The following is a 14,548-nucleotide window of genomic DNA, read 5'->3' as shown; positions in this document are numbered from 1 at the left end:
AGTTATGATTATTTAAAATCTGGGCAATCCGTTGTGTGAAATAACATTATTATTTTTGGTTGAGTGATTTTATTTTTTTATATTAATTTTATTTGTGGTACTGAAATAATTTTTTTGTACTTCAGACAAGGATGGAACATTCTCTTGAAACTCATATAACAAAACTAAATAATCTATGTAGACTTTGTGGCAAAAGATGTTTGAAAAGAGGAGGTGGGAGAAGCAATTTAAAAAGATAAAGAAAAAATTGCATGACATGAAAGAATGTAAATAAAGTATCATCGGACCAGTTAGAAAAGCAATACAACATGTTTTAGATCAGAATAAAATTGTCAGACAAGCATTTCAAGGTGGCCACTTCATTGCCAATCACTGCCACAAATACATAAAGAAAGTAATCTACAGACACCTTACAAAGACAGTTATACATGCAGTTAGTACAAACACCCAAAGAGACACCCTAATCACGAAAATAATTCAACTTGAGATCAAATATAATACTTTAAATGACAGCTACAGCGATGTACATAAATTAGTATCCCATTCAAATCCCATGTCATCAGAAGAAATTAAAAGAGCAGAGGAAGCCGTCGCAAGGTATTTGCAGAATTACAGAGAAGCATTCCCTCACTCAATTACCCCAAATTACATATATTGGAAATGCACTACATTTACTGGTTGAAGCGATATAAGATAGGTTTAGGATTCCATGGCGAGCAAGGTGGTCAACTGCTCCATTCTAGCATAGGGAAGATTGAAAAAAGAGCAGGAGGACTTCGAAGTGAAAAAGCAAAATTGTGTTTCACAATGGAAACATCATTGCTTCAAGTTGAACCAGACGTCAGTACTTCATAAAGGCCCCGAATAATAATCCTAAATATTAGAATGATATCTCTCCTTTCTGGTTGGTGTTGAAAATAGATGAGAAACTATTGTTAAACTTGTTTATTTGTTTTCATAATGGTGTTGCATGCATTGTGATTAGACATGAAACTTTGTTATTTGTGATGTGTGAAAATAGAAGAGAGAGTGATAGAAATATTTCTTAGTAAATTTATTACTGACAATGTGATCGGGAACGTGACAGACCATAGAATTTATATTATTAATTAATGAAATATGTCATCAAGTGAATCTTATTCATAAGGAATGATTGGATATCAGTTTTATAAGACACACACTAACACGTACCTTCCAGTCATCACTGTGACTGGCTAATTTGTGGACAGGATACTGGTGGATTTGATAAGGAGTTACCACAATATCAAGACCTCTCACAGGACTGCCAGGTCTGAACAGGCCATAAAACTTACATACACTTTTTCCTCATTCTCTTCTGCTTCTGATTATCCCAAAATTATTTGCCTGTACGGTGACTTATGCTATTTATTCACATGTTTCTTACCAATTATAGTTATGATCTTGCATTGAATTATAGTACAACTCATGGAGAGTGGCGTTGTAAAACCATTCGGTTCATAGCCATACAAATGGTATGACAATATTCTTTACATTATGAAGAACAAGAATATATGAATAAGAAAAAGTTACGTCAACGGATTATTGAGCAACGATTATTTGAAAATATCAATAAAATGCAGAATCGGAGAGAAAAAATACAGGTAGCGAAAATGCCGATGCTGGTAGCATGATGAGTCATCGACCTGTCACAACTTGATTAATTACCCTCCCACTGGTGGAGGGCTGGCTCAAACTAAAAGTTCGAGTTTTTAGTCACTGTGGAATGATGATATATCCACTCCCGTATACAGATTTCCAACATGATCACAATATCTCAAGCCCATCCAGTCTAAATTCTATATTCTAAATACAGTAAAATTACTTTAAACCGAAAGAAGCCAAACCAAAAAATACCTTAAAACTTAAGAGTTGAATAAATTGTGCTAGTTTCTTCATTATCATGGTAAATGGATAATGGCGCTATATAAATTTCCCATTACATTACATGATACGATTAAATAGTACCACCCTTGAAAAACATCACAAAACGGGAACTTGCTTTAAACCAAAATGTCTTTATACTGAAATGATTTAGAAGGTCCTCAAAATTTTGGTTTAAAGTAATTCTACTGTACATGACATGAATGTTAATGTTCCACCCTCCTTACTCCAGTACCACTGCATTTCATGAGAGATGATGATCGGGTGATAATATCGAGAAGGGGCAGCACTAGGCTAACTCTACCTGTTGGTTAATACAGGGGTGAGATAGTATAGCATAGCAAGAAGGAGCCACTTTCTCTATTTTCACCTAGGATGAGAATAGGTAAAAATAAAGTAACAGTAAAAGTTAACGCTGTGATTATCCCACAGACACCTGTCTGGGGATAACCAAATTTCGTTATCCCCAGACACATATTTGAAACTCCGTTCTTTTAAACAATTATCCACATTCCAGAATATGGAATGTTTCCGAATGCACATAGAAATAAGGAAAGTTAATAAAATATCTATAAAAACATAAAATTAACCAACATTAAATCAGTTGTTCTTTTTACAGAACGTTGCAAGGGATAAATGTCCCATCCATCCTCCCCCCACCTTTTTTTTTTTTTTTGTGCGAGTCTATTCTTTTCTCCTTTTTGTTTGACTTTTTGTTCTGTTTCTGAATTTCTTAAAATTGTTTTTATTTTTTTAAAAAACTATTGTTTGTATTTTTCTCCTTTATATGACCATTTGGTCGCTCTCTGAATATTTCTGTTTGTTTGCTTTTAAATTATTTATCCTTTTTATTTTTAGACACTTTTTGAGATCGAAGTGGAGACGAATATATGACAATTTGCTAGAAACTAGAAAGGAACTAAGAGAGAGAGAGAGAGAGAGAGAGAGAGAGAGAGAGAGAGAGAGAGAGAGAGAGAGAGAGAGAGAGAGAGAGAGAGAGAGAGTTTAAAAAAAAAAGAGGTGGGGGAAGGATGGATGGGACATTTATCCCTTGCACCATTCTGTAAAAAGAAGACGGAATTAAAAAAAAAAAGAAGTGGCTAATTGGCTAATTGTTTAAAAGAGCGGAGTTTCAAATATCTGTCTGGGAATAACGAAATTTGGTTATTCCCAGACAGGTGTCTGGGGATAACGAATTTTCATTTTCAAAAGTTAAGTTCAATATCATATCAATTTTTAAAAAATAAATGTCAATAGTTTTAGTTTTAGTAGTAGTGGTGTAGTAGTGGCAGTGTGGGTATACTACTATATAATAATAACTCTCTATAAGTATAATAAGTAGTATAAATAAGTGTTAGTGTCTAGAATAGATTATAGTTATAGGAAGGATAGACATCATCTACACTACAGATCTATCTAGCCCTAGCCTTCTCTACACTACTTACTAACCTTAGATACTTAAAATTAAAAATTAAATTCCACACTCCTGTACTGTAAAAGGCAAAGCGCGAATATCAAGTTCAACATAAACATTCGTGCATCCCATATCAAGATTGCACATACAATTGCAAATCATGGGAGGGGGGGGGGGGGGGGGGGGGGGGCTTCTTCGCACTTCGCGTCGTCCAGTCCACCAACCATGCCCATCCTGATGAATCTGAACTGCGGTCAAGAACAATCGATGTTTAAAAGTGTAGAGCCCAAATTTACGTCTCATTTTCATTCATTAAGATGAGTTGCAGATTCAAATGATCTAAATTAGTCAAATGAAAGTAAAACCTTGCAACTTGCAAAGTTTTTTTGAGAATGATGAGTCAGAGGGAATTTGGTCTACTGAAACTGAGACATCTCGAGACTCACAAATGTACACAAAATAGGGTAATACTGGTTCAGTGCGGTCCCCAGTCCTTTGTTTACAGTGCGGCCGTATTGGATGGCCAGATGTTCCAGGCATTCATTGCCATATCCGGGTGGCCAGATTCTGACTGTGCAAGCGCGCCTCAAGGTGGCCAGATTTTAAATTTTTAATTGCCAAAAAAATGAACCATAACTAAAACGTATATAATTTAGATTTTCTTAGCTTACCTTACGGAGCAGGATACCACTGCTGAATATGGTCAATGATATTATTGAAAGCATCCATTGGGGTCTTCCCGTATTGCCCTCGCCACATAAATTCGTCCAAATGAGATGGCAGCATCCCTTCATTCGTGCCACTCATAGATTTAAAACGTCTTTTTGCGTTTTTCCAAAAATTTTCTACTTTATTTGTGCAGGCACCTGTTATGGGGTCTACAAAGTTTTGGTCATGAATGACTACAATGTGTTGGAACCTCGGCAGAACAGGAATGTTCACAATATTCTGATACGAGGCAAAGCCATCACTATTGATTATGCTGCCAGGGGCAATATGCCTTTGAATACAAGTTTCAAGGGTGGCAGCAGTTCTGTCTGGCACTAATTCTAGGAAGCCTCTTCCTGTGGCCCTATCTACTCCTCCAAACACCCACCTCTGTTGAACTACTCTCCCGACGTTGTTTTTTCGTTTAGAGATAAGACTCTCGTCTATCTCAACGTGCTGTCCAACTCCACCAATCAAAATTGGTACCTCTACCAGCTTATGCGAACAAACGTCACGAAAATATGCATACCACTGGATGACTGTTTTTTTCGCTTATTCCAGTTAGAGATACAGTATTTACGATGAGTTCCTTGAAGCTCCAAGAGAATAGAAGTTCAACAATATTGCGATATGTCAATTTACTATTTTCAAAAAAAGTGTCCTTGGTTAAGAAAATCTTCTCCCCTTATGAGCTGGGCATCTAAAACATTGTTCGTCACCCCTACCAGTTTTTACTAAGGTCATCTGCCTTGGACACTGTGTGCATAGTGGAGGTACTGATCTTATTAAATTGTTATGTTGTAAAAATATAAGGGCAGATTCTTCAGTGGACGCATTATCATACAAAATATTATAAGCCATTGTGAAAACACATTGAAAAAATCATGGCGTCACATAATTTGTGGAACTCAATTAATAATAAATCATAAAACACTCAACTCAAATTTTACTAATGCACAATTATAAAGGCACAAGAAAAGGAAGAATAGATGATTCAACTACTGAAAAGAGTAATTAAACAGCAGTAACACAAGTAACTAAATTTATTTATTCAAGCACTTTACGTTGTGATAGAAATCAAGCAATTCATCTGAAGTGGCGCGAAATAACTTTATTGCACTGTTGCCAGATTTATTTATGTATAAAATCGCAATAATACCAAAATAATTCATTTAATTTCTTAATAATGAAAAAATGTCAAGTTTTAAGGATTTGGTACTATAAAATTGCCAAACTGGCAAACTTCGTAGTTGGCTCCGCCAAAAAATGAAAGTTTCGCAAATAAATTTAAGAGAGAAAAAATTGCCATATTTGTAGCCAATTCAGTAACATACAACTTACCTGACAAGAGGAAGAGTGGTCTTGGAGATTTTAGTGAATCATATTGAAATAGAATGATGATAAGTGTTAGTAATAAATTAAAGGGGGGGGGGGGGGGGGTGGGGGGGAACCAACCAACCATGATTGTAAACAATTACAACCTGGCAAATGGAATCCAATATGGCCGCACTGTAAACAAAGGACTGGGGACCGAAAGGACTGAGGACCGCACTGGTTCAGTATTACCCAAAATAGAAACAGTGCATATGCTTTGATGCATGTCAATACTTACTTGGAATGATCCGCTATTATGTATAACTCCTTAAACGATATTAAAAATGGATAAAAATCAATAATTTCACGAAGTTGTTTTAACTAATTTCCGTTACCACGTGCAGAAATACAAGCTGGAATCAAAACACAAGTTGAACACAATGCCCTTCAGATCAGGGTTGCCAGATTATTTTTCAACAAAATGCCAGGGGAAGACTCAAAAAATGCCAAAACACTCAAAAAAAATGCCAAAGTCTGTTGACTCCCACCCCCACTAAGAAAACTACTCACTTTTGATAGACAATTTACTATCATATCCTGGCGGCTTGCGTGTTTTCTTTTCTTTTTTTTTAAATTTTTTTTTTGAATTATACTAAATTTTCTTTTTGGGGTATTTTTTTACCTACTGACTACTAAGTGGAGTGCTAAACCACTACACCACGGTTGAGAAAGGGTGTCATTTGAAGTATAATATACAAGAAAAGAAAATGCCAAATGAAAATGCCAAATGCCAAATGATTTTTCTAATGCCAAACGGTTTTCAAAAATGCCAGATTTTTGGAATCTGGCATTTAAAATGCCAAACTGGCAACCCTGCTTCAGATACGTTTTCTTATTCGTTGTTTACAGCCAAATCTCTAGCCAAATTGAATTACTAACGAAAGAGTGAAAATGGAGAGACTTCGGATGGGAACAATAAAGACAGTGGACGTTTCGGGTACAAACCCTTCGTCAGCCCAACAATAGACAAATGAACATGGAAAACAAATAAGATAAAATGCAATATAATTTTATCCTCTGTGCTCAATGATGGTTTGAGTATGAATGAAACGGTGAAAGAGTACAAATGGCGAGGCTTCAGATGGGAACAATACAGTATTGAATACAGACGATACAAGTTATTTTGAATTATATATTATATTCTATTTGTTTCCCAAGTTCATTTGTTTATTGTTGTGCTGACAAAGGGCTTGTACCCGAAACGTCCATTGTTTGTATTGTCCCAATCCGAGCCTCTCCATTTTCATTCTTTCATCGTTTCATTCATTCATACTCTAACCACCATGCCATTGTTGACGGATTTTTTTAAAGGTCAGGGTTACAATGATAAGCTAAATTAGAAACATTGTATTGTACTTTTATTATGTACATTTTAGGTCCAGCTCCATCGATCGGGCTTAAATCAATAGCAATGATAGCAAAAGAAATGAGTATGAGACACATACCGACACTAGTCAAGAGAGAGAGGGACTTTTTTACTCGGATCTATCTATCTATCTATCTATCTATCTATCTATCTATCTATCTATCTATCTATCTATCTATCTATCTATCTATCTATCTATCTATCTATCTATCTTTGTATCTGTTTATATATCCATCTCTATCTATCTACCTATTATTTATCAATCAATCTATCTATCTATCTATCTATCTATCTATCTATCTATCTATCTATCTATCTATCTATCTATCTATCTATCTATCAATCAAACTATCAATCTACCTACCTATCTATCTATCCATCCATCCACTCACCCATCCATCCATCTGTACATCCATCCATCCATCTATCTATCTATCTATCTATCTATCTATCTATCTATCTATCTATCTATCTATCTATCTATCTATCTATCTAAGCCCTTCACACTCAATTCTTGAATAACCATGTTGTCCAATTAAGTTTGCCATCCCTGGAACGAAGACGGGCCACTCTTTCTTAAGCAGTGTTAAGCGTGACCCACGACAGAGTGAGTGACACTGATAACGCCCATTTTGTAATGCATTTGACCACCCCAATCGTAGTCAGTGTGAATAAGTTCCTGGCGATAGGAGTGATGGACACTGCTAAAGTATAAGAGCAAATAATTATGCTTTCTGGGCGACTTGTTCTGCATGAAATGAAAATGTTGATCTATACTGTCAGTGCTATTACTACCACCTACACCACCACCAATACATTCATACTCAAACCATCATTGAGCAAAGACGATAAAATTATATTGCATTTTATCTTATTTGTTTTCCATGTTCATTTGTCTATTGTTGGGCTGACGAAGGGTTTGTACCCGAAACGTCCACTGTCTTTATTGTTCCCATCCGAAATCTCTCCATTTTCACTCTTTCGTTAGTAATTAAATTACTGCTACTACTACTACTACTACTACTACTACTACTACTACTACTACTACTACTACTACTACTACTACTACTACTACTACTACTACTACTACTACAACAAACAGTCAAAATAATCTAAATGGCTCTTTTCTATCCGCCCCACCCCACATCTGTCTTCTTCTCCAGCATTTTAATCCCGCCTCCTCTGACTCTCTCTCTCTCTCTCTCTCTCTCTCTCTCTCTCTCTCTCTCTCTCTCTCTCTCCACACTCTTCAATCAACTGAATAAAACTGTCAATTTCTATGCCCCTTCTAATTGTCTGATAGAAAATGAAAAATCATAATATGTCCATCAGTCGGGAATCGGCATAATAACAGTATGAATCTTGATGAATTCTGTGGAGACGATCAACATTTCTTTTTGATGTTACACGTATGAGACTCTTTGAACTTGCTGATCAGTCTCTCTAACTTATGATGACACATACCTAATGTTAGTATAACTATATGTGAAATGTGAAGAACATGCTAACCATGTAGACAAGTCTATATCATCGATGGTGAGAGGACAAGAGAAGAACACACCCCTCCTTTCTCTTTCTATCTCATCGTTGTCGTCGTGGTCGTCGTCGTCGTCGTAGTAGTAGCAGCAGTAGTAGTAGTAGTAGTAGTAGTAGTAGTAGTAGTAGTAGTAGTAGTAGTAGTAGTAGTAGTAGTAGTAGTAGTAGTAGTAGGAAGAATCGATTGATAGATGGATGGATTGCTGACCGGGTTGATCGACCTTGAAGTTAATACACTTTCATCACACCCTCACTGCATTTTAATTTTTTTTTTTTTAAATGCCATTTTTGCTGACAATGCGTGTGTTCTGTTCCCAAAATTCCAATGTTTACGGTTTTCTCAAGTATTTTTACACTGCCAGTCTTCAGGCAACCCCATATATCGTCGATCTCTATCTATTCACGATTCATCCGATTCTTTCATACATCTAAAACAAAATGGCAGCGATTAGCCAATAAAGGGCGGCTCTTGCCATGTCTGCCCCTCTCTAGTCAATGCCTGCACCTGCGATCCTTTTCAACAATTTAATACAGTAGTTGGTTGAAATAAGCCAATGTGGTCACAAGGAGTGATGCCAAAACAGAAACAAAATTGTATGGCGCACTGATTTACGGATTATAATCTCACACCAGTGATACGCATCTATATCTTGTATTTGGTAATGGTTGACGAGCTTGACTTAAGTCTGGATAGTCACGCCATTAAAAATCTTAGTTTAAGAAAAAGAAAACAGTTTGAAAACAAAACAATAGTATGTGTTAAGGACTATATTGTACTACACTTCATTCCGAAGAAGTAAAGAGGTCAAAAACCCAAACATAATCAGGTGGAGAAGTGAGTGAGAGTTATCGAACTGCACATTGAACAGAGCGTAGTCTGTGGCAGGGTTGCCAGTTTGGCATTTTAAATGCCAGATTCCAAAAATCTGGCATTTTTGAAAACCGTTTGGCATTAGAAAAATCATTTGGCATTTGGCATTTTCATTTGGCATTTTCTTTTCTTGTATATTATACTTCAAATGACACCTTTTCTTAATTATTTCTAAACGCGTAAAAACAAACATCTTCACATTTCTTTTTCATTCTTAAAATCCAACCGTGGTGTAGTGGTTTAGCACTCGACTTAGTAGTCAGTAGGTAAATAATTACCCCAACAGGAAATTTAGTATAATTCAAAAAAAAAAAAACAAAAAAAAAAAAGAAAAGAAAAAGAAAAGAAAACACGCAAGCCACCAGGATATGATAGTAAATTGTCTATCAAAAGTGAGTAGTTTTCTTAGTGGGGGTGGGAGTCAACAGACTTTGGCATCTTTTTGAGTGTTTTGGCATTTTTTGAGTCTTCTCCTGGCATTTTGTTGAAAAATAATCTGGCAACCCTGGTCTGTGGAAAGTGGAAAGGAGTTTTGGCCCTTTATTCTCAGTGGATGGTTATTATAATAAAATTGGATGGAGTGATTCTTATATGATTTCAATGAGGATATTCGATGAAATTGTGGAAATGTTATAATCCTGTAATTTTGTAATATTCTCCATGTTTTTACTGTTTGTTTTTATAATTTAAAATGTTTTTGTATAATGTGGAATTAAGTCAGACTTTGTGAAATAATCCTTTCGATGAATGAAAATATAGGGCAAGATCAAGAACAGGGGAAAACAAAAGAAGGTGAGCATCATCATCACGTTAAAGTTACAGTTGAATTTGCGTTCAAAGGATTGAATCTGGATCTAGACAGATTCTCTGAGACCATTGGTGTCATATGATTCTTCAGTCTATTCCCTCTATATTATCTAGCATATCAACTTCTGTGGTAAGATATTTACTCATACTCATTCATTGTCATTGGGCTGGCTCAAGAGTCGAAGGAGGAATGATGATGGGTGAGTTTGAGACGAGAACTGGACTGAACAATAGAACTCTAGAACATCGAAAACCATCCGAATAAGTTATCGCCACAAAGCTAATATCTTGGTAGACTATTTTCACCGTACGGTGAAAATAGTCAGTCCGTATTAATAATAATAACCTATCAACACTTGACACTTGAGAGGAGAGTAGATATGAATGAAATGAACCCTTTTTTACTTTTACTTTTTTGTTGTTGTTGTAGTAGATAGAAGTGGCAATAGAATAGTAAACAGTTTTTAATTGTTGTGTCATGCCAACCACTTTCTACTCTTGTCTACTTTAGTAAGTTCTTTTAAAAAGTAAGAGACTTTTTTTTAATGAAAAAAACAAAACAGCCATTTTCATTCAGAAAAGAAATTTTGTGATTTGTATTTGTTCTATCTGAAAATTCGGTACTCAAAATCACTGAGTTGTGAGTTGACCTCATGCCTCAGGGAAAGGGATTCTACTACAACTTCTAATTAGTACACGCATTTTCTTACTATCAGCATACCTACTCAATTAGTATAGTCAACTTGACGTTGTGGTGTATTTTCCCAGCCATCTGCAATGGTGTTTTCATCCGAAGAAGGCTACCTTGACAACAGTGCCATGTCACTTCTGGAAACACCAGAGCCAGTAGTTGCTTGCTTGAAAATTTGCTCCTGGCTTGTCTACAGTTATCTTTGTCTGATCTATAATGATAGGCCACGATGTTGATGTGTTGCTCCTATTGTTTTCTCTATGGTTCAATTCATGCTTTTTGATGTTCTCTCACTTCTTAATGATCTTGGTCAAGTTATGGGGAATCTTCGATGATCTTGCCATTTGTTAGACAAAGCAAGATAAAAAGCTAGCTTAGGTGTGAGTTGCACAAACACTCTTAGCCAGTCGACCACTGCTCATCACCGTCACTTTTCTCTTCAACTTCGTAGAAGTAGGACATACTGATTCACTATTGCGTTTGTGAGCATTTTCAGCGATCAGAGATAAAGGTAGCTGGTTGATAATGCAGTATTTTTTATAACAGACGTTTTCTACTAGTGTGGAGCTTTCTCTAGCTGGCATTTATTATGCCATGGCAGTCGATCAAATGAATGCTTGTGCAACAAGAAGCACCAGGTTAGCTAGGTTTTTGTCTTGCTTTGCCTCACCCATGGAGAATGCCCACATCAACTGGCCCAGAGGGGACTTTGTCATTCAAGCATTCTCATTAGCTAAATCTATGGGATATTATTGGCCAGAAAGCAAGTTATTTCGTTGGACCAGAAATCTTGCATTGAATGTCGATTTTGTAGTTGGCGATTACTGCCATATCAATGTTGGGCTATAAGAGATTTTACCTAGATATATATGTTGTTATGGTGAGTTTTTTGTAATATTAATGATTTTTATGGAAAATAATCAGGGCCTGAACTCCATTGGGATATATAGAGAGGATGTCGTTACAAGTATAAGCGGGCTATACTGTAATTATAATGATGCAAGCTAAAAGATGGGTAGAGAGACTTTTTGGAATGCCAGGGCTCATACCACATAAAATTTGTCACAATGTGTTAATTGCTTATTTTATTACTTTACTTGCTTGCTGTTGATTTGGACCTCTTTCTTTTTATTATGATTTATATTTTAACTGTGTCCACAGAAATAAAGCCTGCAATTAGTTGCCATTGTTATAATTAGCAATGCTATCTGAATCAGAGGTAGGCGACTATGAAGTTATCAAAGGAGGTGTACTTGGTACTGGGGCTTTTGCCACTGTTTGGAAAGGACGGGCCAGGAAGGTGAGGATTGCTTTTTTTTTCTTTTTTTTTTTTTTATGTCATGACACACTCTAACGCATAACAATTTATTAAAGCAAGCAGTATGTTAAGCTGCAGTTCGGTAGGGTCACTTTCAACTATTGTTGCATCCCTTTGTGGCTTTTTAATCATGTTATTTTACTTCTTACTCACCTGTCTGAGTATTTAGTATTTATTTTTAAAAACCATTTAAGTGTCTCCCTTTCAGTTTGGCCCTTTGGTATCTTTATGAGACAGCTGGTTGCCTCAAGTTGGGGTAGATGGGTGCTGGGATCTACTTCATTTCTTTCCTTTGTCCTCTCTTTCTTTTTTTTCTTTTGTTTGTTCGTTTGCTGTAGAACCTTGAGATCTTAACAGACACTGCAATCGTATTATGTAATTATTTGTTTACCTTTTCCCCCCCTCCATATTGGTATGAGCTTATACAGCCACAGCATTTAATTTCCAGAATTAAAACAAATATTTTATATTCATATTATTTCTTTTCCATGATTGTTTTGGTGATAAAATTATGTTCAAGTTCAAGGTTGTCCAGTTCCATTGCCCCTTTATTTACATAAATATAATGACTGTATGATTTGTGCCTCTGATGAATAAATTGCCCCTCTGCATATTTTGTTCTGACATCCATATATTCAACTGTTTATGCCGATCACCACCTCCCGAACAACTTAGATTATACTGAACTGTCTTATGGGCTGGTGTGGATGATCTTCAGCTCTACAGGGCTGAGTCTTCCGCCTGAAGGTGGATTTCTGCCTTAATCACCATCACCATCACAATTCCTTAAAAAGACACAACCACTACATCAACATCCCTACAACCCCACTACAACAACCACTACATCATCATTCCTGTCACCACTATTACTACAACCACACCACAACATCGTCCCTACCACTTCTACTACAGCCACCACCACATCATCATCCATGCCAACACTACTACTACAACCACCACCACCACATCATCATCACTACCATTTTTTAATGAGAAATCAATTCTTAACATTTGTATGTAAAAGTTGTTTTTATTCTGTTTCTCAATATTGTTTTTTTTTTTTTGAATATTCTCCATGCTTCCCGCAATAATTATTTTAACAAGTGTTGTTTGTTCGGTTTAAGTGGTTTGTTTGCATTTGCATTGCATCATAATTTTATATTCAAGCATTCCTTAAGCTTGGGGAAATTTTTTACCCTCACAAACTTATAATTATTTCCAAAATGGCTCAAAAGACTGGGAGTGAGGTGACGGAAGGGTTACATTTTCAAATTGTACCCCTTTTCTCCTAATCTTACACTTTTTCTTTTATTGAAGTTGGCAGCCCTGCGACAACCATCATCTTCCCTACTACCGCCTTTACTACAACCACAATATGTTGCTGCGAGAAACATTATTTTGGATTGCATCTCAATAAAATGTTAATGAAATTCAAATTTATAGGTTATCGTTGCATGGATGGGTCTTGATCTATGCGATGAAAAATTTCCTCCTTTTTTGTGACCAGTCATTCTCACCCTTGGATTTAGTAAGATGGTGCTTGTGTTGTCTTTCATCAGTTTCAATATCATAGACGTCTTTCCCTTCCCCCACCCCCACTTCTATGGATCCAGTCATTATATTATGAGATGTGTGGGAAGGTTGGTCTATCTGGACCTTAAAATTACTGCTCACATTTTGCAAATGACTGCTGAAATGTCTGTCATGGTGATATAGCCCCATATAGTATTGTGCATCAGTCTGATTCAGGAGCGAAATATACTGACTTTATTGTATCAAATCCTTGTCGCATGATTTCCGAAACTTTGATGTCTCTCCTCAAGTAGTCTGAGAGTCATTGCTGGGCAAACTATCCCCATTCCACCCCCCTGGGTCGCATTCCTTCACAACGGAAATGACTAAAAGATTTGTTGGGGAGGGTAGGGGATATCTTCCTCCTGGGTCGGTTTGTTGCCTCACACAACACATTAGTGCAATGACGTTTTTTGCTGTTTCCCCCTTTTTTTCTGAACTAGGGATGTAATAGTAATATGGTTGGAAAGATAGTATTGAAACCAATCTGGGCCAGAAGACACATATCTAGATGCTGGGCAATAGAAGGGTCCCTCGGGATACTTCGATACAATAATTTCCATATTCGAGTCTTCCATTTGTTATGTCTTCATAGGAAGGTCCAATAAAAGTTCACCAGAGGGAATATTATTGTCTCACACCCAAAGGGCCCAGTTTTGTCTTAGTTGAGCAGATGGGGTTTTCTCTAATTCCTTCTGTCTACTCAGAAGTGATTTTGTTGCTGGGGCAAGTACTTTGTGATAACCTTAAAAGAATAGTATGTAGGTAATTATAAAATGGAGTAATCACTACTCTTATAAGAATGATATACCATGGAGGTGCCTCTAATTACATTTTCAAACAAACTGCTCTAATTTAGCCTATGTTGTTCAAAGATCTCATCGCTACACCATAGTGACACATAGTTGATGTCCTCTTTATGGCGGCAAACAACAGTTTTTCCATTTAATATTAATGAAAGTGGTGATTTTTTTTCTTTGTTGGAGATA

The 14,548-nt window shown here is 36.3% G+C and overlaps 3 protein-coding genes across 8 annotated transcripts in view; 1 reads left to right on the top strand and 2 right to left on the bottom strand.

Moving 5' to 3' along the window:
- Nucleotides 1-5,795, bottom strand: part of LOC144967936 (uncharacterized) — a 29,061-nt gene extending 23,266 nt beyond the window's left edge. Inside the window, exon 1 of one of the 3 annotated variants that reach the window (XM_078905728.1) lies at nt 5,637-5,795. The gene's annotated coding sequence lies outside the window, so the exon portion shown is untranslated. Of the gene's footprint in view, nt 1-3,351; nt 3,470-5,636 lie in introns of those variants that run through there. The other 2 variants (XM_078905730.1, XM_078905731.1) reach the window with 2 other exon arrangements.
- Nucleotides 3,786-11,253, bottom strand: LOC144969269 (uncharacterized). Its single transcript, XM_078908381.1, has 3 exons — nt 11,065-11,253; nt 8,009-8,060; nt 3,786-4,575 (listed from the first exon to the last, which is right to left on the bottom strand). The coding sequence occupies exons 1-3, from the start codon at nt 11,251-11,253 to the stop codon at nt 3,989-3,991; spliced, it is 828 nt and encodes a 275-aa protein (XP_078764507.1). The 3' UTR covers nt 3,786-3,988.
- Nucleotides 8,882-14,548, top strand: part of LOC144967930 (serine/threonine-protein kinase unc-51-like) — a 45,788-nt gene continuing 40,121 nt past the window's right edge. The window contains exons 1-3 of one of the 4 annotated variants that reach the window (XM_078905718.1): nt 8,882-8,894; nt 9,931-9,963; nt 11,831-11,969. In XM_078905718.1, the coding sequence (XP_078761844.1) occupies nt 11,871-11,969 (99 nt within the window). In that variant the 5' untranslated portion in view covers nt 8,882-8,894; nt 9,931-9,963; nt 11,831-11,870. Of the gene's footprint in view, nt 8,895-9,158; nt 9,180-9,683; nt 9,964-11,830; nt 11,970-14,548 lie in introns of those variants that run through there. The other 3 variants (XM_078905716.1, XM_078905717.1, XM_078905719.1) reach the window with 3 other exon arrangements.

The sequence above is a fragment of the Berghia stephanieae genome, chromosome 3 (assembly GCF_034508935.2).
Source record: "Berghia stephanieae isolate SIO BIC M18660-M18661 chromosome 3, UCSD_Bste_1.3, whole genome shotgun sequence".
NCBI classification, from domain to species: domain Eukaryota; kingdom Metazoa; phylum Mollusca; class Gastropoda; order Nudibranchia; family Aeolidiidae; genus Berghia; species Berghia stephanieae.
This window is presented reverse-complemented; position numbering and strand designations above follow the sequence as displayed.